Here is a 22886-nt window from a genome sequence, read left to right on the forward strand (position 1 = left end):
CTATCTATCTATCTATCTATCTATCTATCATCTATCTACAGTGCCGTGAAAAGGTTTTTGCCCCCTTCCTGTTTTTTTATTTTTTGCGTATTTGTTACGCTTAAGAGATTCAGATCAAACTAATTTTAATATTACACAGAAATAACCCGAGTAAATACAAAAGGCAGTTTTGAAATAATGATTTCATTTGTTAAGGGGAAAAAGCTGTCCAAACCTGCCTGGCACTACGTGAAAAAGTAATTGCCCCCTAAATCTAATAACTGGTTGTGCCACCCTTTGCAGCAACAACTGCAATCAAGCGTTTGCATTAACTGGCAATGAGTCTTTCACATCGCTGTGGAGGTGGACTTGCTGGTGTGTTTGGGATCATCGTCCTCCTGCATAACCCAAGTGCGCTTGAGCTTGAGGTCACAAACTGACGGCCGGATATTCTCCTTCAGGATTTTCTGATAGAGTGCAGAATTCATGGTTCCATCAATTATGGCAAGTCGTCCAGGTCCTGAAGCTGCAAAGCAGCCCCAGACCATCACACTACCACCACCATGTTTGACTGTTGCTATGATGTTCTTTTTATGAAATGCTGTGTTGGTTTTACGCTGGATGTAACGGGACACACACCTTCCAAAATGTTCAACTTTTGTCGCATCAGTCCACAGTCTTGGTGATAATCAAGATATTTTTTGGCAAATTGTGTTCTTTTTGGTCAGCAATGGATTTTGCCTCTGACCTCTCCCATGGATGCCGTTTTTGCCCAGTCTCTTTCTTATTGTTGAATCATGAACACTGACCTTAACTGAGGCAAGTGAGGCCTGCAGTTCTTTAGATGATGTTCTGGGTTCTTTTATCACCACCTGGATGAGTCGTCGTTGCGCTCTTGGAGTAATTTTGGTAGGCCGGCCACTCCTGGGAAGGTTCACCACTGTTCCAAGTTTTCTCCATTTGTGGATAATGGCTCTGACCGAGGTTCGAGTCCCAAAGTCTTAGAAATGGCTTTATAAGCCTTTATTTTGTTGCTCATCTGTTCTTAAATTTCTTTAGATCGCGGCATGATGTGTTGCTCTTTAAGCATGCTTCACTTTGTCAGACAGATTCTATTTAAGTGATTTCTTGATTCAACAGGTCTGGCAGTAATCAGGCCTGGGTGTGGCTAGTGAAATTTAACTCAGCTTTCTAAAAAAATGTGGTTAATCACAGTTCTTTCATGATTTAATAGGGGGGGGGCAATTATTTTTTCACGTAGGGCCAGGTAGGTTTGGACAGCTTTTTTCCCTTAATAATTGAAATCATCATTTAAAAACTGCATTTTGTATTTACTTGCATTATCTTTGTGTAATATTAAAATTTGTTTGATGATATGAATCTTTTAAGTGTGACAAATATGCAAAAAAAAAGGAAGGGGGCAAAAACCTATTCACGGCACTATAGATAGATAGATAGATAGATTATATTCTGTATATTTTACGGAAGAAGGCTATAAGGGTTTGAAATGACAGTGACACGAGGGTGAGTAAACGATGACAGAATTTCCATTATTAGGTGAACTGTTCCTTTAAGAGGTGTAGAGCTGGCTTACTTGTGTTTCCATGATGGCTGGAGACCTGGTCCCTTGCTACCATGACAGCTATTCCCAGCTGAGAGCACTGACCCAAAAGACTCAACTCTCTCCACCTCAACAGCATTCTCAGAGGTCAACGTCTTCAAATGTAACTCTAGTAAACTTAAAGAAGTTTACCCATAAGTGGTTGTATTACTTTCCTGAAAAATGACTTCATGTTTGTAATCTTCATTCTTCTGGAAATTCATACACATTTTTGTCTCGTTTAGAAGATCTGTTTGCCAAACCTGATTCAATATGTGTGTATAAATGCACATAAAATGTCCATAAATCTCCTTAAGCACATCCACTCATAACCTTAAAGAGGTCACTTTTCTTTTCTTTGATTCCTCTGCCAATGATTCATCCTTGTCGCCACGCCTTCGACTTCCCACGTAACGCTTCATCCTGACTGCGTAATATAGCATCACTGGCCAAGACTCCCCAAAGTCACAACCTCCATCCAGATACCTGGGACTGCAGTCTGCTGTCTGATTCCAAACGGGAAACTGCAAATGTGGTCAAGCAAGAGAGAACGCTAGCATTTACAGTCATGGAGACCAGAAGTCGTGGGAAGTGTGCTTTTATTCGAGAGTTTCAGTGGATTCTGGAGTCACTGTTTTATGCAGGTTTGGGATTTTGAAAGAAAATTGCAGATCATGGCTGTTCGCCACAAACAGAGGTGATGCTTTGCACTTGTTTTTGCAGTTTTGTTTTCATGAAGAATGATTTTTACTGCAGTGTAACCGAAGTACATTTAATGGGGATGAACAAAACTGGGGGATATTGGGTAGAAGGTGAGGATGAACGTTTTTGGTTACCTGTCAGCCAATAGTGTTAGAGGCAACTTTTACAAAGAAATGCGTGCAATGAATTCACAATTGACAATGAGCTGTGTCTTTTTTTCAGGGGAATCTATTTTAAATGGCTTAATGTCTTTACCGTGGTCATTAGAGCTGCTAACCACATGCTATAAGAGAACTGTTATGCTAATGTGATGTTCCTTTGAGAAATGTTTCTGGAACGAAGCCCCATCTTTTTAAAGCAGACAGCAGTGCCTCATTGGCAATTCATTAACAGTTTATTTTTATTCGGAGAAGACAAACAAAGTGGAGTTAGGTTACAATTCAGATGAGACACCTAACTATAAGACACATTTCGGATATAATATGATGTTGTACATGAGCTAAATGCTGTCCATCACCCCTATAGTTCATACACGTTGTCAGGATACATTCATGTTTATCTGGAAAATACAATTTTTAGTTGATCGTCTGCAATACTTCATAACAATTTTAATAGTTTTAGTTGTAGATAACAGTTTTTCTAACAATACAAACTGCTTCCCTTTTCTCTCTTTCTTTCTCCCTCTTTAATTTTCTGTCAGGACACTGCACCAGCAGTTTGAGAGTTATAAGGAGCAGGTGAGGAAGATTGGGGCAGAAACGAAACGACAGCAGGCTGTCCATAAAGATGATGCACCTACTTGTGGCATCTGCCGTAAGACCAAGTTTGCAGATGGCTGTGGGCATCTGTGTTCCTACTGCCAGACCAAGTTCTGCGCCCGCTGTGGGGGAAGAGTGTCGCTGCGCTCAAATAACGTAAGAACCCGCTGAGAGACTTTCATTGCTTTTTTCCACTCACCCTCCATGTTGTCAGTTCCATTTCATTTTAAAATTTAATTTGTTTTATTATGCTTGCTTGAGTGTTCTTTTCTGTTTGTAACTACATACCGGTTGTTTGGTTGATTCCCTGATGTGGAATTTGCTGAATCTGTATAAACCATACGAATCAGAGCGATTACAGAGTCCAAATCCAGAATCTGTACAGTTAAATCTCAGTTTCTCCTATCTGCACAAGTCTACAGATTTGGGCTGCGAGTCCAAACCACCCACAGCTCCTCTGAGCTTTATAAAGACTCTTCTTTGAGTGAAATCTTCATTGACTTTGCTAAGAACCAGCAGGGTAATGTGTGGGACCTTTTCCAGCAGCACAATCTGCGAGGGTCTATTTTAGGATCCCATCCTTGCGTGCTGTCTCTCTAAAGACACATGGACTCATCTCACTGGGCATGCTGAGGAACAATCTGCCTTAGTTCCGTCCTGCCCAGCTGGGTGAGGTCCCCTACTGTCACATCTAGTCCATTTCAAAACTTTCAATAAGGAATAGTAACAGTGGGACTCTAAAAGCAGTTTTCTGTATTTACTGTTAATATGACATAAAGCATATTATGGCAGCTCAACCCTATAATGGTGTTTACATTAGGGATGCACAGTATATTGGTATCATATTAATAACTGGTCTGTATTGGTGATTTTAAGCTGATATCAGATGCTTAATTGTATCTGCCTATTTTAAGATCTAGATCATTATCTAGCACTAATTTTTATATGAAAATTCTGTCATTAATTACTTATCCTCATGCAGTTCCAAATCCATAAGATTTTCTAAACACAAATGAAGTATTTTTCATGAAACCTGAGAGATTCCTGTGCTTCCAGTTCTCATACTCTTGACAATATGTGAACATTTTGGTGGAACTGACTTGCAGTGGAGGGACAGAAATCTCTGATTTAATAAAAATATTGTTTATCGTAAAATATATTTTGTTTTATTTATCATTATATACTTATAAAAACTCTTATGAGTTTGGAACTACATGAGGGTGAGTAATTGATGACAGAATTTTAATTTTTAGTTGAACTATCCTTTTGAAGATATAGAAAAATAATATGCCAAACTTTAACATTTTTACAAGCATGATAGAGTGATTTGGTGTGCACATATAACATGCGTTTGTACATAAAAATGAGTTGATTTTCATGAAAAAGTACAACAATCTTTATTAATGTTTTTAAAGGCATAGTAAATTCAGTTTCAGACCAGACATGTTAACTTGATTTATAACTCTGAACCTCCTCTGTTATTATGAGGACTTATTTTCTTATTCAAACAGTATTTTTCAGAACAAGTTTCAAGGAAAATTAAACATTCCTAAACGTAAAAACTCCAAAACATTGTTTTGGCAGCGATGCAGAAGAACCATTTTTAGTTCCCCAAAGAACCTTTCAGTAATCAGTTCTTAAACGAACCGTTCTTTTCTTAGTGTGAAGAACATTTTAATTAATCATCTAAAGAACTTTTTTCCACTAATAAGAACATTTTGTGGAATAGAAAGATTCCATGTATCTTAAAGGTTCTTCATGGAACCATCAATGGCAATAAAGAACCTTTAATTTAAAAGTGTACATGCTGTGATGCCTAAATGCCCAAATTCACTTAACATAAGTATATATCAGTTACCAGCCATTAAATGAAAATAATTACCCGGAATTTCCATATTGCTGTATTCATAATTCTTAAACTACATTTTACTGTATTTTACTGTATATGTGTGCATTACAAACAGAGGTAGATTATCTGTAAGAGTGTATGCCAGAGTTTTTATGTGCTTACCATCCTGTCAAGGGTTCCTGCCCCTGCCTTGATCACTCAGACCTGCTTTTATGCTAATCAAAAAGGTCATATCCTCTTAATGGTCAAGATTAAGATTTTCTCCTGAGAGTTTTTTTTTTTTTTTACTTCTGATAATTCTCACTGTAAAGATCAATTGGTGTCAAATTCCCCTTGCCAGCACCCAGGATCAATCAATACCTTGAAAGGCCAAGGCTGCAACAGAGCACAGCTGTAGTTCTTGTGTTTCCCTGTTGGGGGCATTACAGAGACAAAGTCATGTACAGACCTCCTAAATCAAACACAATGTGTCTAAGAAATATGATGCACAGGCACAGATTCAGCGAGGCCTCACGGTGTTGAACAAGCATCCTGTGAGGCTGCTTGGACCCCTCATCTGCGTTTTGTGATGCTCTCATTTGGGTATGAGTGGAGAACATGTCTAGAGGTGTCAGTTCTGTTCTCACATTTCATCTCTACCAGAGAGCCATACATGACCATTGCTGGACATGCCTGCTGTTATGTATAGATTAGAAAACAAACCTTTGATCACCCACAGTTCAGCATTACATGTATTAAACATGATTTAAAATTATAATTATTAAAGCATCTTTGATTGCCCTTGTCACTCTCTATGCATATGTCTGTTTTGACGCACAAGAGAAAACTCGGTTGCTTCACTAACACTTTTCCCTCCCACTCTTCCCTCTCCCCATCTCTTTTTCACACACTCTTTCTTTCCATTTCTCACCATTTATTTTCAATTTTAATTTCACACTTTTTCTCTTCCCCCTCCAACCCTCCTCCTTTCCATATTGGTGCCTGTATGTTTTACAACTTATAACAGTGATATAATGTTAATATAGCTACTTGAACTATCTTAAAATGTACTGAAAACCACCAAATTAGTAATACAGGTGGTACAATAGAAAGCCTGATGAATCATCATGACTCAGAGTTTGTCGTAAGTGGACTATAGACAGTGCACAGGGTTATACACAAAAACAAAACACTAGCAGGATAATACACATAACACTAACAATGCAAAAATGTTAACCTAATAACAGAATATGCAACAAAATATAACATGATGTACAATACTGATAACAAATACAAGAAGAAACAATTTAACTTTTGTGCTGCACTGATTTTATTTAATTTTTTTACCTAATTTGATAAAAAAAAAGACTGGTCTACAGAAAAATTGCTTGTAAATTTCTCATTATGCTATATTATTATTACCAAATCTTGGCCCCTCTTATGCACCTCAGTTTTTGAGTGAACATTGTCAAAATTATCCACAAATAATACTTTTTCCACTCAAAAAGTGAAACTTTTCACTCAAAGTTACATAAGCTCAGATTATTGAAGCTAATGATCAATCAGTTACAAAAAGATATACAAAACCTGCACTAACTGAAAGAAAACAAGTTGATGAAAAGATTTAATCCAAGATTTGGTGATTAATATAGCATAATATACTGTAGCAAGAGATATATAAGCAATTTTTTGTAGGTTGGTCATTTTTGACTGGGAACACCACAAGTGTAACAAGACGGGAAAACAAAAAAATATTAACTTTTTTTTTTTTGGAAGTCATTATACCCTGTGGGAGCAAAGTCTGTAATGTTTTGTCCAATGTGATAACATTAGCGTCTTCATGAAAAAATAAAATCCTCAAATGGGTCAAAATCCCTCCTTGGGTCTAAATGACCAAAACACAACACGAGGGTTAAATAAAATATAACCATGTGTGATGTGTCATGCATAGACATCTGGGATGTCCTTTTCAGTAATTCATACTTCATACTTGCAAAAATATAAATTTGATAATATTTTGCGGTATATGGTAGGATAACGTACAGTTAAGCTATTACAAGGTTTTTATTGTAACATTTTTACAACTGTTCCAAACATTATTTACAGTGTACTGGCATTGTGTTGTAAAATTCAGTTGATTTTTTTTCTGCTATATTGAGCACAAACAAAATTTGACTAATATTGCGCCCATTATTTGTCTTCTGTTCATGCAAAGTGTCTCATAGGGAAAGACAGGGTAAGACATTCTGAGTATTGTAGATTCTGCATGGGCAACACCAATTCTTTCCTCATGAGAGCCAGCTAATCTAGCATGTGTTGGCTGAACCCCATCCCCCTCCCTTCCTTGTTGCTACCGCCAGGGATGCCGAAGTCGTTGCCACAGCAAGGGGGTTAGGGGAATAGGGTATTTGGATTTGTTGGAATATTGATGTCTCACAACTGGTTGCTCTTTAGTCAAATGGGTTTAACGTAATCATTATGTAAGCTGCGCTTATATGATTTTCAGCAGTGATGTTCCGAACATGGAATGGATTCCCTTTCACTTAAAGTGCTACCAGTGATGAGAGAATGCTTATCTGTGCATGTTCACTGCACCTGCTTGTGCCCTGGGACTGCAATAGGCATGCCAGGGGGTGAAAGTTCAAGGTTTTAGCACGTAATGTTATAGTCGCAATTCACTTTGTTAGTATTGATGAAAGCACTCAGAGAAAAATACTTACCCTGCACTCCAGTGGGCACTTGCGACTTGTGCGTTTTTATGTGTGTGATGTGTTTCCTGTCAGGTGTCTGTGTTTACTGCTGTGTTTGTGCTTGTTGTCTCTTTCTGAATGACTGGTAACGGTGTTGAGTTTATGCTGCTAAAATACAAATATACTTCCTTTCTTGCTTTTTTAGCATATATATCTCTGAATGTGGTGTGTGGTTGCAATTAATCAATTTGCTAAAGAGCTCAGCTTTCATATAGGCAGAGTCTTTCCAACAGTAAGCCCAAAGTATGCTTCGTTTTGTACTTGTACACTTATCATATATAAAAAAATTTTGCACTCAGCTGTTGCGGTCTCACAAAAAATGAATGATTGATGTAAGCACATTTATAATAAAACAAGCCATTTATACACGTACAACACTGAAAAAGGGTGTAGGATTGACTTCCAAACAATTTTCACTCAGAAAGTTCTAGAAAATATCATAGATAATTACAAAGAAAATTCAATTAACACATGTAATGAAACATGAAATATTAAAGTAGATAGACTGAAATAGTATTTTCTTGTAAAACATACTAACATAATCTGCTTTGTTTACAACTTAGAAAAATCATTTTTGTACAGTGTATGCTGAAGATTAAATTTTCATAATGCGCACTGTATACATACCCAAGCATGTACGTGTGAAAAACTAAAGTATACTGTGGACTTTAACCCATTTTTTATCATCAAGATGTGATTAATCACAGAGCAGATTGGACTTAGCATTTAGCCTGTACCTGAACTGCATACAGTATGCTAAAATTACTCGCTAGCGGAAATGTTTTGGAAAGCTAATGCAAAGATGATTCACGAGAAACATGCTTGTGGCTCGCTAACAAGATAGAGAAGCAATCTCTTCCTAAAAGCCTTTTAGCGCAAAAACTGCTTAGCTTAGCCGTTAGCCATGTTGTTAGGGAAAGGAATGAGTTTTATTTACCAGTGAAACACCTCCCTTCTGACCAGCAGCAAGCTAGGGACTCTATTTATCCCTGTTCTGTTTACACGGCGTGCACAAATGCTGATGTGCGCACATGCTATTCCTCCTTTCAGTCCTCCAGTAGTAGAGCTAGCCAAGCAAATGTGAAAGTCCTTTAGGAGCCTGTTCTGTGGATTGATGTGCGGCAGGCCGGCAGCTAGTGCAAGGATGGTATATTTTCTGAAACAGAATAGGGCAATGTAAATATTGGGAATTATGTTTTTCTAAAGATCAAGGAACAATTTGGTTTCTCATGACATGACCCCTTTAAATTAGTACTGACAGCCTAAGCAGCCTGTCACAGGTGTCTGTATGCTTTAATATTAAAATTCCCTTGAGTGCTTCATTGGATCCAAGCTGTGCGTGTGTGTGTGTGTGTTTGTGTGATATATGAGCAAGTTTTCTCTTTGGGGTGTGCAGTGGAGACTGTGTCAGCAGATCTGTCAGTTTTTGAGAGGAAGGCAGTTATTTTTCATAACCCATTTCTTCTGAAGTAGCACAGTTGAGCCCCAGTCCTTTTTCCCAGACCACTGCAGATGCAGTAGACTGCCTAATTCCTCTCTGTCCCACCTGCCTTCACTTCTCTTTAGTATCAAACCTATGTCACTGCTTTTGTTCTTTACAGCTAGTCATATCATTGTATTTACGTATTCATGTTTTTATTTGCTCACTTTTAGGGCTGAGCAATAGAACCAAAAATCTATCTTGGATAAGTTTTAACATCTATCAATAAGTATATACTAATATATGAAAAAAGCCACATAAGGATTTCATTGAACATTTTTGATTGATGCAAATGAATCACTAAATTCACTTACACAAACACTGATTTACGTAAATGAATTCAAACTTAAAGTTTAAATAAGAAAAGCTATTAAAATATCTCAGTTTGCTCATGCTCACAAATTTTATATGTTTTTAATATGTTTTTACTTTTACTTTTACTATTACTATAATGCAAATTAGACATTGAATTGAATCAAGTTTTGAATTAACTGACACAAACCGTTTGAACTGATTTACAGAAATGAATCAAACTTAACAGTGTTTACATAAGAAAGAACATTAAAATATCTTAACATGCTCATACTTCCAAGTTTTATTAGCCATTTTTGTCTATTTACTATTTAATATATGTAAGAGGCAGCATAAGGACGTCATTGAATATTTTTGATGGATAATATAATTAATTATTCTTATCAAGAATGTTTTTCTACTGATGTTTAAATAAGAAACACTATTAAAATTAACATGCTCAACTCACAACAACTCGCATGTTTTATGAGCCATATTTGTCTGTATATAGTTTTACTAATACTTTTAATATATGAAAAATCCTTTTTTTTATAATTTACTGACTCAAAGCTTTTAATTTTTTAATTAGAGTTTATGTACATTTAAATAAGAGACTTTTTAAAAATTCCCATAATTGCAAGTTTTATTAGACTTTTTAAAAAACTTTTTAATATATGAAAAACCCCACAAAAGTGATTTTTTGAGGTATAACTGCTATTGAATCAGACTCATCATTGACATAGTTAGTTTGTACTGATTCACACAAATAAATCAAACTTAACTATAGCATAATTTTGTACTACTTTTAAATTCACTGACATGAACAGTTTGAACTGATTTAATAAAACTACACAACTGTAACATAATGTTACTGACTTTTAAATAAAAGTACCTAGTTTCTAACTAGTCATTAGGAAATAAAAAGGGCAAATAATTGTGATATTCATGACTCTCTGTACTGGAGACTCACACTGTCCTCTGTACATCTCCTCTCCTTTCACTGATTTTGTTACCATGGAGAACAGTATTCACCAAAGCAGGGGGTGGCTGGCCCACTTATGCCTAGAGAACAGTAGAGATTGTATTTACACCCATATAAATGTTAGTGCAGGGCGGTATGACCAACAATTTATATCACAGTATTTTTCAAAATTATACAGGTTTCACGGTACATGACGGTATTTTTTTTCCATGCATGACCAGGTGTTAACCATATTTTCTACTGATTGAGAGAGGAAATGCTGCAGTATATTGACTTAGAATGCCCTATTTTACTGTCATGATGAGTGAATATTGTCAAAAAATACCACACTAAATAGTGACTAAACACGACCCCTTTTAATACATGTTAACCAGGAGTCACTCTCATTTATAATCACAGCATCGTCTGATAAAATCAACATGCATCTACACTAAAGATGCTATGCGGTTGTTTTGGCTATATTAATTTTTTGTCTCATGCAGCGCACTGCCTGCATCTGAGTAACAAACTAAAACTCGCGTTCGCGGGACAGCACTGGCGAAATCTTCCAACTGAACCATAGCTAAGGTTTATCCAAAAAATTTGCTAAGTTTGTCAGTATGAATATTCCATGGAAAAAAGCAGCTAAAAGGGTCTGAAAGTTGCTAAATCTAGTGCTAAAGTCGCGCTTGTGGGTGTGTGTGAGACCCGGGAGCTGATGGCAGGGGGCGGTGGATATTTGTGGCGGTCAATGTGGATATTGTGGATGAGTTCTTCTGTGTCATCACGTTCTATTAGTTCTACAGCTTCAGTTTCGGAACTTTCACGCTTAGTAACACATACAGCTGTTCCCTCACCACAGTGCAACAGTGAAAAGGGACCCCTTTCAAACAGTGTCGTGTTCCGAACGTTGTTTAAGCGACATACACCGGTATTGCGGTATTTTAAAAATTAATATCATAACAAAAATAAACACCGGTGTTCGGTATGAACTGGTATACCGCCCAGCACTAATAAATGTACACACACGCACACACACACACACACACACACACACACATACACAACGTTCCTCTTCCGTCTCTCTCATTCCATTTGTGCTGACCACAGGTCTGCAGTTAAATTAAATTAAACTTGTTTACTGTCTGATTTTTATGGGGTATTCTGATACTTAGTTACTAGTGATCTCCCTGCACAAGAAAATCCTATTCATGCTATTCAGGAATGCAGTGAAACCACTGTTCCTACCCTCTCTCAGATGTAATCTCTCTCTTTCTCTCTCTCTCTCTCTCTCTCTGTCTCATAACAATGGCCAGGTCTTAGTGGCCTACATTTTAAAATGTTTTATTTCCCTTTTCTCTTCAGTTCTCTAGTTGGGAGAGGAGCTCTAGAATCAAGCCTTTGCAAGATGAGAAGCTTTAATGGCTTTAGCTGCCCTGGATATTGTTGTGAACTGGCCTTTGGAGAAAAAAAAAATTAATCAGAGATGAAAGTGAATCCTCCATTGTGTGTACGGCTCGAATTTGATCTAATTCAAGGATTAAAGCCTTGGATTATTTTACCCATCCTCGACTGCACAAAATTAGTGATGAGTAATCTTGCCATCTAGCCATCTGCGTCTTTTACGAAGCATATTCAAAATTATTAGGTGTTGATTTTCTCAGTTCCTACTCAAACCCATCTAAACATGATCGGCAATACCAGTTTTCACCTATATGTGTGAATTACTTTCTGATTATCAATAAAAACTTGTCGTATTTTTCCATTGAGACAGACTAAAGGTCTGTGGTCCATCTTTTCAAGATCAGTGTTGCAGTGGTATTTTCCCAGTGGCTCTGAGGGGAAGAGTGCGGGCAGCATTGTCTCCTCACTGGATTGAATAATGGGAAGGGCTAGCAATAGCGCTGTGGGATTAGCAGGATTGCTAATCCTTCCTGAGAGTGTTTCTCTGGCTGGCTGACAGCTGTGGGCCTCTGCACATCTGATTTACCTCAGATTACGCTGGAGCTGTGCCAACTGGATCCAATCAGGCCATGATGCTCTCTCGTCCCTTCTCTCTCACTCTCCCTCATATCCATCCCGTCCTAGAACAGCCTCTGTCCTCTTTAACATCAGGTCAACACCGAAATGCGACGCATTTGTCGGAAAGGTATCTCGCACTGGCGATTCTTCAAAAAAAATGATTCTGGATGTTCATGGAGTTGAAGGTTGACCCTGTGAGAGGGGATCCATTATCTAGGAGGACGCCACCATGTGAGTAGCATGAAACAGTTAGTTTGTCACCATTAGAAGTCAATCATTTGATTCCTGTATGAAATATCTAGCATCTGTCGTAACATTGCAGAACTATGAGGCATTTTTAGCTGCATCTGTTGCGAAATATACTGTTTTTGTGCATCATATAAGCTCTTGCTTTCATAACCCATTTGCGACTGATCATCAGGCGCTAAAGATGACTAATGTTACAGGCTTTTCGGGGGATGTCTGCTTTTCCGTTCTCACACCATTCATCTGATCGATAATACATGCAGTGTTGGTTGCAGGGTGTGCATATGATCTACACAGTTCTGTATCGCACAGACCTTTGGCTTCCTTGTAGAATCACTGAGATCAGTAAAAAAATAAGGTCCTTCTTGACCAAATGTTTCCTGCCGCCAAGACAGCCTTCATGTATTACAATAGGAGTGGATTTACTGTCATTCTAAGGGTGCTTTAAGAGCCTAACTCTAGATCAATAGATTGGACCTCTGTGCTTTTAAAGCCGTGAACTTGTTGTCAAGGCGAGAGCTGTTCATTTGATTTAGCATTCCCGCTAATCATGTCAGACCAGGCCTGTCTAGCTGGCTAGCTAAAAAAAGAGAGAGTGTAAGAGAGAGGGTGAGAGAAATATGGGTAGAGGAAGTGAAGAAATATGGTGTCGGCGGAGGTATTTTAGGCAGCCTCAGCCGTCCATCTCAGGAATGAACCATTACAGGGCTCAATAATAGGGCTTCATTGGGGAAAAGGAAAGATATGGGAGGAAGCAGATTGACAAATATGAGGCTGATGATATAATAACTTGTGCATTTGCAATGCAAAAATCTAGCCAGATGAAGAAAAAGGATGGCTGATTTCTGTTACTTCTTATTCAGAAGATAGTTAACCTCCATTGTAACAATATACTTTTAATTTAATTAGATTTTTTCTTGTTTATATTTGTTTAGTATTGGTATTCTAGCAGTGGTGTTTAATTAGCATGTGAACAGATGCACAGTAAAACCATGGTAATGATACCATCTACAGCCATATGTGTCTTTTTGGCTGTTGTGTCACTCCTTGCTCCATATTCTAGCACCTTGTGCTATTGTAGGAGCATTGCAGTTTTGGAAACATTTTACAATAAGGTTTAATGTATTGTTTCTGATTTCTGTTACTTCCTATTCAAAAATACACACATGCAATGAAAATTATTCAAATCCTGATATATTGTTATAATGTTCAAATGTAAGCTTTTCTAAAGGTTCTTTTCTGAGTTTTTTATTACATCTATAACCGTTTAGTAGCATATTAAAAGTGATAATGTTAATCTTATTGATAATGAGTTATAGGATTTATTTATTCATTTATTTATTTTGTAATGTCAAACTTATTCAACATTGCTGTTTACAAATCACTTATTTCTGTGGTATGGTACAAAGTTGTGTTAAAACACAATTTAGTATTTGGAAACTCTATAACAAAACTGAATTAGCTTAAGTTGTAAGATACATAAACGCCATGCATTTGCTAAAGTTGAGTAGCAAATATGGCCAAGTCAAAAGAGCTCTCACAAAAGCTATAGAGAAGAAACATGTTTGTTACATGAGAAAGTCTATGGACTGAAAGACACTAAAAGTTTCTAGAGACAAAGTTGGCAGCTTTATTCATTTAAAATGTGTTGTACCAGAAAACCTTTGAGGGCATTGAAGAAAAAGCATACAATCATCATGGGGACTAAAATGCTTGATCAGAGCAACTGAGAAAACCCCTCAATTTACTGCCAAAGACTTGCAAGATGATCTGATGATATATTGGTGAGTATTAGTTTACTCACCAAACCCATAAGACTTTTGTTCATCTTCGAAACATAAATTGAGATATTTTTATTGAAACCTGACAGATTTCTGTTTGTCCACTGAAAGTCCACAGTGTTAAGTTTTCAGAAGAGACACAATTGTTTTATATGATGAATATGTTTAATTTAGGCCTTCAACTGAGCAATGCACATAAATCAAGCACATCAAATATGGTAAATGTAAGGAGAAACATGCTTGCTTGCAGTATGAAAACCTGTGAAGTTAGTTCTCTTGTGTCATGCAAGCATGTAAAATGTTTCGCAAGAACCAATGAGGTTTGTTCTTATACATCAAGCAAATATGGTTGCCATATTTAATGAGCTATGTGCGTTGCTCAATACTTTTTAATGTGTAAAAGTTTTGGTAGCATGGACTTTCAGTGGATACAAAAAATGAGAGAATATTAAAAATATCTCTTCAGTCGTGTCCCAAAAATGAACAGAAGTCTTATGTTATGAATTTGAAATGACACGATGACAGTTTTCTTTTCTTGATTCTCTTCATTTGTGCTCTTAGTAGACCTCCAGTTATTAAATTGCACAATCTTTCAGGTCATTAAAGATGCCATAAATTCAGAGCTTTCAAGCTTTTTAGCTTTCAGATTATGTTTGTAAATATCTTTTCATCCCAACTTCCTGTTTCAATAAGAACTAAGTTGAAAACTGTGCTTTTCAATCTATTTATGGGGGTTTTAGGTACCATCAACTTTCAAGGCTTGTACTGTGATCTACAACCTTTGAATGACTTTTCAAAATATAGCTGCCAACAGCAATTAGTGCAATCCAGCAGGTGTAGGAAACTGTGAAGGAGTAGATTGGCTGACTTGAAAATAGCCTCTTTTGTACCTTATAGAACTTGATTTAGAGTGGTTGACTTGATTACGTAATATTGTAGCTCATATTTATACCTGCTCAACATTGTCAGTTCATATTCCTTGCTAGATTAAAATGATATTAGCTAAATATAGTTAACGAATGCACAATGTTTGATAGTGTGTGGATGCACTGTATTGTATGCATTTTATGTTTATATATGTCTGTCTGTCTCTCTGTCTTATTCTAAATGTATTTTTTAAATACTGTAAAACAATGTAATTCAAGTATTCTGAATACCAATATATTAGCGATTCTGTAATCTTGATCATTTACAATGATCATCAATCTCTGCCTGCCTTAAACACTTGTATTTGTCTATGCAGGTGATGTGGGTATGTAACCTGTGCAGGAAACAGCAGGAAATCCTAACTAAATCAGGAGAATGGTTTTCATCAGGGCCTGGGGGGAGGCCTCTTAGTGTGGGCGCTCCCCTCAGTGTCCCTGAGTTGGAGAAGGACAGGAAGTTGCGCTCCAGATCACAGGCTCCGGTTGCTAACGACACTCTGCCACACAGAGCTGGTGCTGGTGACCCCACCAAGGGAGCAGATACGATGCTCGCTTCACGCTCCCGCAGTGAACCACCACGAGTCAAGTAGGCCAAAAAACATTACACAATTTATACACATGCCAGTCCTAAGTTATATTTCTCAAAGCCTGCAAAGTATGCAATGCAGAGGTGCATATTTATGGGTGGCAACTGAAATAAGCTTTTGTATATTGTGTCAACTAAGGATGGGTCATAAAGGTTGTCTTGTTGCGTTTTGGGTGAGATCAACTAGGATATATTTTTTATTTATTTTGTATTGCTGCAGGGTAAAACCACAATAAAATGACCATCCCTGCAGCCTTACATGATTCACATCTGATTTGTATCCATATTCCACTTAACAGTAAGGTTCAATTTCTTAATATTAGTTAGGTATTAATGAACTAACAATGGACAATTTCATTTTTAATTCACATACACTAATAGTACATTTTTACCACTTTAAAGTGTATAAATTAAAGTTAAATTTCACTCCAAAATGAAAATTCTGTCATCATTTATTCACCCTTGTGTCATTCCAAACCTCTTTGAGTTTTGTTTATCTTTGGAACACAATTGAAGATTTAACCGACATAATTGCTTTATATGATTAATAGATTTAATTAAGGCTTTTACTAACATTTAAACACTGGTCATCAACGTGGACATCAGACACATCAAATACAATAAACAAACCGTTTTTGCTTGACGCACAAGAAGCTCAAACATGTTTGTATGACACAACAGCAACCCCCCAAATTCTTGTCGAGCAAGCACATTTGAGCTTCTTTATAGATTCATACAGATTACTTTTACAGTGTCATTGTAGTTTTTGAAGAATGCATGGTTGTGTGAACTTTGAATGAATGGCCAAAAATAGCTAATTTCAAAGAGCGAATAATATCTAAATTTATATTTAATTGTATTATGAACAAACATGAATTAACAATGAACAATAGTATATTTATTAAGATTAGCTCAGAATTATAAATGCTTCAAAATGTGTTATATTGTCAATTGTTGTGGTTTGTTGTTAGTTCATACCAAATGCATTAACTAATGTGGTCCCACTTTATATTAGGTGGCCTTAAAGGGATAGTTCACCCAAAAATGAAAATTCTGTCATTAATTACTCACCCTCATGTAGTTTCAAACCCGTAAGACCTTCGTTCATCTTCGGAACACAAATTAAGATATTTTTGATGGAATCTGAGAGCAAGGAGATCTGTAAAATAATCCATATGACATCAGGGGTTCAACCGTCATTTTACAAAGCTACTCTCCAAAATGGCACCATGGTGATGCGGAGGAGACGAATTGTTGAATAAAGTCGTTTTTTTTCTTCTTTTGCATGTACTTGCATCAAAAAATAAATACAGTGTACTTATTGAGTTCATATTGTATTGCAAAACACTTTTACTGCTATTGAGGTGGGATACGGGTAAGGTTAGGTTAGGTTAGGTTTGGTGGTATGAGTAGGTTTAAGGGTGGATTAAGATGTCAGAGATGGGTCAACAGTGTAATTATGAATGTAATTGCAGAAATTAATTACAGATGTAATTGCATGCAGGTATTTTTAAAATATAAGTACAACATGTATGTACTCAATACGTGCATACTACCAAATTGTTACCAAATGTAAGTACATAGTAGTTAAGGCCACCTAATATTAAGTGGGACAACTAATGTTAGTTGATTGGACCTTATTGCCATGTTTCAAGGTGGCATGTCAAATTCTTAGTAGTTCCAGGGTTATGTGAAGCAATCCAAATTGTAGAGAGCTTTGTTAAGACCGAATAGTCAGCTAGTCATTGGGTTCCCAGAACTGAATTTTCAAAATAGGCCTATGTGGTGTTACATATCCCTACTGTCAACATACAATTTGTTCTATTTTAAGCTGGACATTTCAACAAAATCTGTTTATCCTGACCTGTTTTCAACTGGCAGTATGTGGACTGCAGCTCCTGCCTTATAATCTCTTTATAAGATGACGTCTGTTGCTTGTCTTCCTATCAGATGCATATTCAACTAAATCCTTTTTGGATTTGAATTCCCACAATTTAAAACACAGGGGTTAACAGGTGTTGTGCTATTTATTATAAATAACTGCTATTGTAGCAGTTGTAAATGCAAATTGGATGCAGCACTTGGAAATTCCAAATGCTATACAGTACCTCAAAGTCTTTCCCACTTCTGTCTGCTGAATAATAGGAAGAGACCAGTGTCCCTGCACGAGCAGAATGGAAAGGTGATGGGACGTGGAGAGAGAAGGCGAGGCCCAGGCCGGTTGTCATCACAAGCCTCTGAAGACCGAGCTCCAGGTGAGAAGCGTGACAGCAGACGATTGGAGAAAGGCCACTCGCAGGAATATCCCGAAGATGAGCCCACCCATCCCGAGCGGCGAAGGAGACAGGAAGAGGAAGAGCGAGAGCGGCAAAGACGAGAGGAGGAGTATCAGACTCGGTACCGCAGTGACCCGAACCTCGCACGCTACCCTGTCAAACCGCAGAAGGAGGAACAGGAAATGCGTATGCATGCCAAAGTGTCCAAAATGCGTCAGGAGCGTCATCACAGCGACCTAGCCATCAACGAAGTTGGATTAATGCAAGATGGGGGTGAGGCGGCTGGAAATCGCATGAGCAGGCAACGAGTGGCTAACAACGAAGACCGCAAGGCCCTTATAGAAAACCATCGAGCTTATTCTGTGGACAGGACCGTGGGGGGTGGCATTGGGGGACAAGGATCCCTCGCTAAACAGGGCCACGGTGGCCCTCAAGTGGGCCCTACTGGGCCCCCAGACCTCAGGGATGGACAGGACTGGGGCCCAAAGGGGCATCTGGAACCTGGGTCCGCAGCTTTTCTTCACAGGGCTAAGCGGGAAAAGGCTGCAGAAATCATGCGTAAAGATTCTTCTCTTAGCTCGGACCAATCTGAGTCATTACGGCCACCTCCACCTAGAGCCTATAGACCCAAACGAGGCCTCAACAAAAGGCAGATGTCCATCAGTAGCTCGGAAGAAGAGGGCGGCTCCACGCCTGAATACACCAGCTGTGAGGACGTGGAGATCGAAAGTGTTAGTGAAAAAGGTAGGTGATCTTTATGTAGCTAATTTTATTGTCAAATAGCCACAAATTCACTAAACACTCTTATTTAAATACACAATGCAGCGGTAAATGTGGTGATAAGTTAAAATTTGTATTTTAAATTGAATATTTTTTAGTGATCATGGCAGCAGTAAGTGTAAACAGATTGATGGTGTGTGTTTGGTGTGGGACACTGGGCCATGGGCACTGACACTATTTTATTACACAAGGTTATTAAAGTAGCAGGTGTTTTAAACTAAAATGAAAAACTGTCTTTGATTATGAAAGTTGATTTTTTTAAATGTAATACTGAAAACAAATGAACAGTGCAGTTAACTAATTCTATATTAGTCCAAATAAAGTGTATACACTGCCATTCAAAATTTTGTGGACAGTAAGATTTTTTTTTTTTTTGAAAGAACTGATACTTTTATTCACCAAGAATTCATTATATTGGTCAAAACTGAAGACAATTATAATGTTACAAAATTTCTAGTCTATATTTCTATTCTATCACCTCCACAAAAATATGAAGCAGCACAACTGTTTTCAACACTGATAATAATCAGAAATGTTTCTTGAGCAGAGCAAAATAACCATTATCAGTTAACCATTATCATGCAGCCCTAACTCATAACAAGTTATTCATATTGCCTTAAAAAGTTATGTCTTGCCTTTTTAGGATAATATGAATATACTCTGCAAAAAGTGGTAACCTGCATTGTTACTTCAAAGAGGTTTTTCTACATGATTTAACTCATATAAAGTAGTTTTGGTTGTATAAATTAATGTAATTAGGTGGTAATTCAAATTTCTGACTCAAGTAAAACCGGTTAGTTTAGATGTTACCATTGTTAACTCATAGCAAAATAATCATTATCAGTTAACCATTATCATGCAGCCCTAACTCATAACAAGTTATTTATATTCCCTTAAAAAGTCTTAAAATCTTGCCTTTTTAGGATAATATACACTGCAAAAAGTGGTAACCTGCATTGTTACTTCAAAGAGGTTGTTCTACATGATTTAACTCATATAAAGTAGTTTTGGTTGTATAAATTAATGTAATTAGGTGGATGTTAATTCAAATTTCTGACTCAAGTAAAACCGGTTAGTTTAGATGTTACTATTGTTAACTCATTTATCATTTTTTATTAGGTTATTAAAAACTACACAGACATTTAACTAAAGAACTCTAACAAATAAAAAAAGTAACGTCTAATGTAAAATATTAACAAAAACTATATTACTATATTAAAATGTCAGTGATACTAAATAACACTTTCACAAATTGGTTTCCATCTAGAAGTTATGCAGTTTTTAAAACAGTCCTCCATTACGACTGTCATCAGGCTTCTACAACTCTATTTTGGATTAATTACTGTGTTCATAATGTCAATTTCTATTCTGTAGGTGACTGGGACTGTCATCCTCTGGACCCAACTGTGTGGCATGTAAGTATTTCAATCATATATTGCAGTCATGTATCAGTGCCGGCAATGGATAATAGCAGAAACAGAAGTTGTTTGATTACAGCGTTTCTGTAGCTGAACTCACTGAATTGTATGTTCACATATACATGTCATGTCAGCAATGTGTGTTCAGCATTAATGGGACTAAAAAAGCATTGTTCGCTTCCTCACAGCATCCAGTGAGCTGGCAGCCATCCAAAGAGGGAGATCATTTGATTGGCCGGATCACTCTAAGTAAGCGCTCCACCATGCCACGAGAAGCCGGATCCCTGCTGGGTCTGAAGGTGAGCTTGTCAATGGCAGTTTACACTAGCTAATCACATCTTTGTCCGTGTCTTGCACTTGAAGGGATGTACTACACTAAAGGTGTGGTCCCATTTACTGTATTGAAATTTCACAGGCGAACGCAGGACCAGATGTGACAAAATATAGTTAATAATATGGGAATAATGATGATTAAATAAACATCCAAAGCTATTCTGCCAGCTAGCAAACAAACCAGCCCTAAATAACAGCTTTCCTTACAGCTTTTTTCTTTATAATTGAGGTGTAATATTATGCAGAACCGGCTGAGTAGCCAGAATGAGGACCTTGTCCATTGTGGAGCTTCAGTTTTGCTTTATTGCTAAGTTATGAACCTCCACCCACACAGAAGTCACTGCTGAAGAGAGGCTTGCTTTCAGTCTGTTCTGCAAATTTGGGTCAAAGTTCAAAAATTTGAACCCAAAGTGAAATTGGCATAGGGGAATTTCTTTGCCTCCAGAAGTCCATCAGGCGAAATTCTTCATTGCACTGATTCCCATTAAAATGACTGGATTTCATTTGCTAAATTTTGCAATGCTAAAAGTGACTGCACCTTAAAAGGTCCGCTAGATGCCTTTTTCTTGTCATTATTTGGTCTTGTTATGATATATAAAGGTAATAATGACAAGGGTTGTTATAGTTCTATTATGACAACTCTTGGAAGATTTTAGCATGGGAATTATTATGCAATGTTAATGTATTTGGTCTTGGCAGAATAGATCTGCTACGCTGCTGCTGCTGAATTGCTGCTGTTGGTTATTGATGTTGTTGTAGATTATTGCTGCTGCTGCAAAGCAAGTACAGTAACTTGCTACTGCCAATATATACGCCGATACGGTGCTGTGAGTATTTAAAACAAACTGCTGCTGCGCAAATAGCATATATAATAACCTGTAGCAGATCTATACAGGTGGAGCTGGGGAAGGTGGAGGGTTTCAGAGTAACTCTGAAAGCACACTGTGAAATGCTCTAGTGAGTGCTAACCAGCCATTTAAATGTAAAGCAGTAAGCTCATTGGCTGTGCATGCAACATGAACCAATCAGCTTGTGCCAAGTAGTTTAACACTGTGAATAATATCATCAATTTGCATTAACGACGCATCAGCCTGCGCCATTTAGAGTTTCATGACAGAACTTGGCATTTACTACAACTAAAACCATAAAACAAATGTGTTTTGCTTTAGTCAGTAATCAGACATACTCGTAATAATCAGACATACTTTTTGTTTGTTTTGTCATCCTAGTAAATTATGGATGCTTCTTTATCCTACTGCATTTATGCATTTGACAGACATTTTATCCAAAGTGACTTGCAGTGCTTTCAAATTATATATTTTAGTGTTGCTAGCACCATGCTCTACAAAATGTCTCTGTAAAGAAGCTGAAGAACAGTACTTAGTTTGTGAGTAAACATAGTTCACCGTGTCATCGTGTTCGTTCACTTAGGCCAGGGGAGAACTGGTCTCCATCCTTTCACCTGATGGAGTTTGGGTTCGTTGCTACTGTCATCTTCTGGCTTGCTTAGACAGCACTGACGCTATTGGATGAGAACAAAACTTGAAATGACTCGAGCTGAATAACGACACTGCTGTTCTCAGTAGAGCTTCTTATTGCTGAATTGAACTGGTTTAATTAGTGAACTGATCTGAATCAAAACTGTACTAAACAATGACACTTTTGTCTTGCTAGAGCTGCTTTATGGCAGAATTTTGGATTTGCATCACTGATTCTGTTACTTTCCTGTTTAATACCATAAAGCTGTTTTGAAACAATCTCTATTGTATAGAGTGCTATAAAAATAAAGGTGACTTTACTTGACTTGACTCGTCTGTCCTGTCCAGGTGGTTGGTGGAAAAATGACAGAGTCAGGGAGACTGGGGGCCTTTATCACCAAAGTAAAGAAAGGAAGTTTGGCTGACATTGTAGGCCATTTACGAGCAGGTAATAATTATAAAATTTTGACTGGCAAATTTTGTAAGAAAGTTGCAGTATTTTAAAATTTTATTTTGACCTTAGCTTTATGGATGTCTTCTGCTAGATCTCCGTTGATATTTTTGGTTGCATATCTACGTGTAATTTTTCACAGCTCATTATTCAGTCAGTCTGTCTATGCAGGACGCTGCCAAGTGCTAAATGGTTTCTTTTTTTGTTTGCAGTCAATGAGGTGTTTTAGTGGAATGGAAA

The 22886-nt window shown here is 37.3% G+C and overlaps 1 protein-coding gene across 1 annotated transcript in view; it reads left to right on the top strand.

The window, feature by feature from the left end:
- Nucleotides 1-22835, top strand: part of LOC107708660 (regulating synaptic membrane exocytosis protein 1-like) — a 32906-nt gene extending 10071 nt beyond the window's left edge. Inside the window, exons 2-8 of the mRNA XM_016512955.1 lie at nt 2982-3195; nt 15642-15910; nt 18056-18930; nt 20341-20381; nt 20573-20683; nt 22544-22643; nt 22789-22835. Of these exons, the coding sequence (XP_016368441.1) occupies nt 2982-3195; nt 15642-15910; nt 18056-18930; nt 20341-20381; nt 20573-20683; nt 22544-22643; nt 22789-22835 (1657 nt within the window). The remainder of the gene's footprint in view (nt 1-2981; nt 3196-15641; nt 15911-18055; nt 18931-20340; nt 20382-20572; nt 20684-22543; nt 22644-22788) is intronic.
- The last annotated feature ends 51 nt before the right edge of the window (nt 22836-22886 follow it).

The sequence above is a fragment of the Sinocyclocheilus rhinocerous genome, unplaced genomic scaffold (genome assembly GCF_001515625.1).
Source record: "Sinocyclocheilus rhinocerous isolate Xijiao unplaced genomic scaffold, SAMN03320098_v1.1 scaffold236, whole genome shotgun sequence".
In the NCBI taxonomy this organism is placed as follows: domain Eukaryota; kingdom Metazoa; phylum Chordata; class Actinopteri; order Cypriniformes; family Cyprinidae; genus Sinocyclocheilus; species Sinocyclocheilus rhinocerous.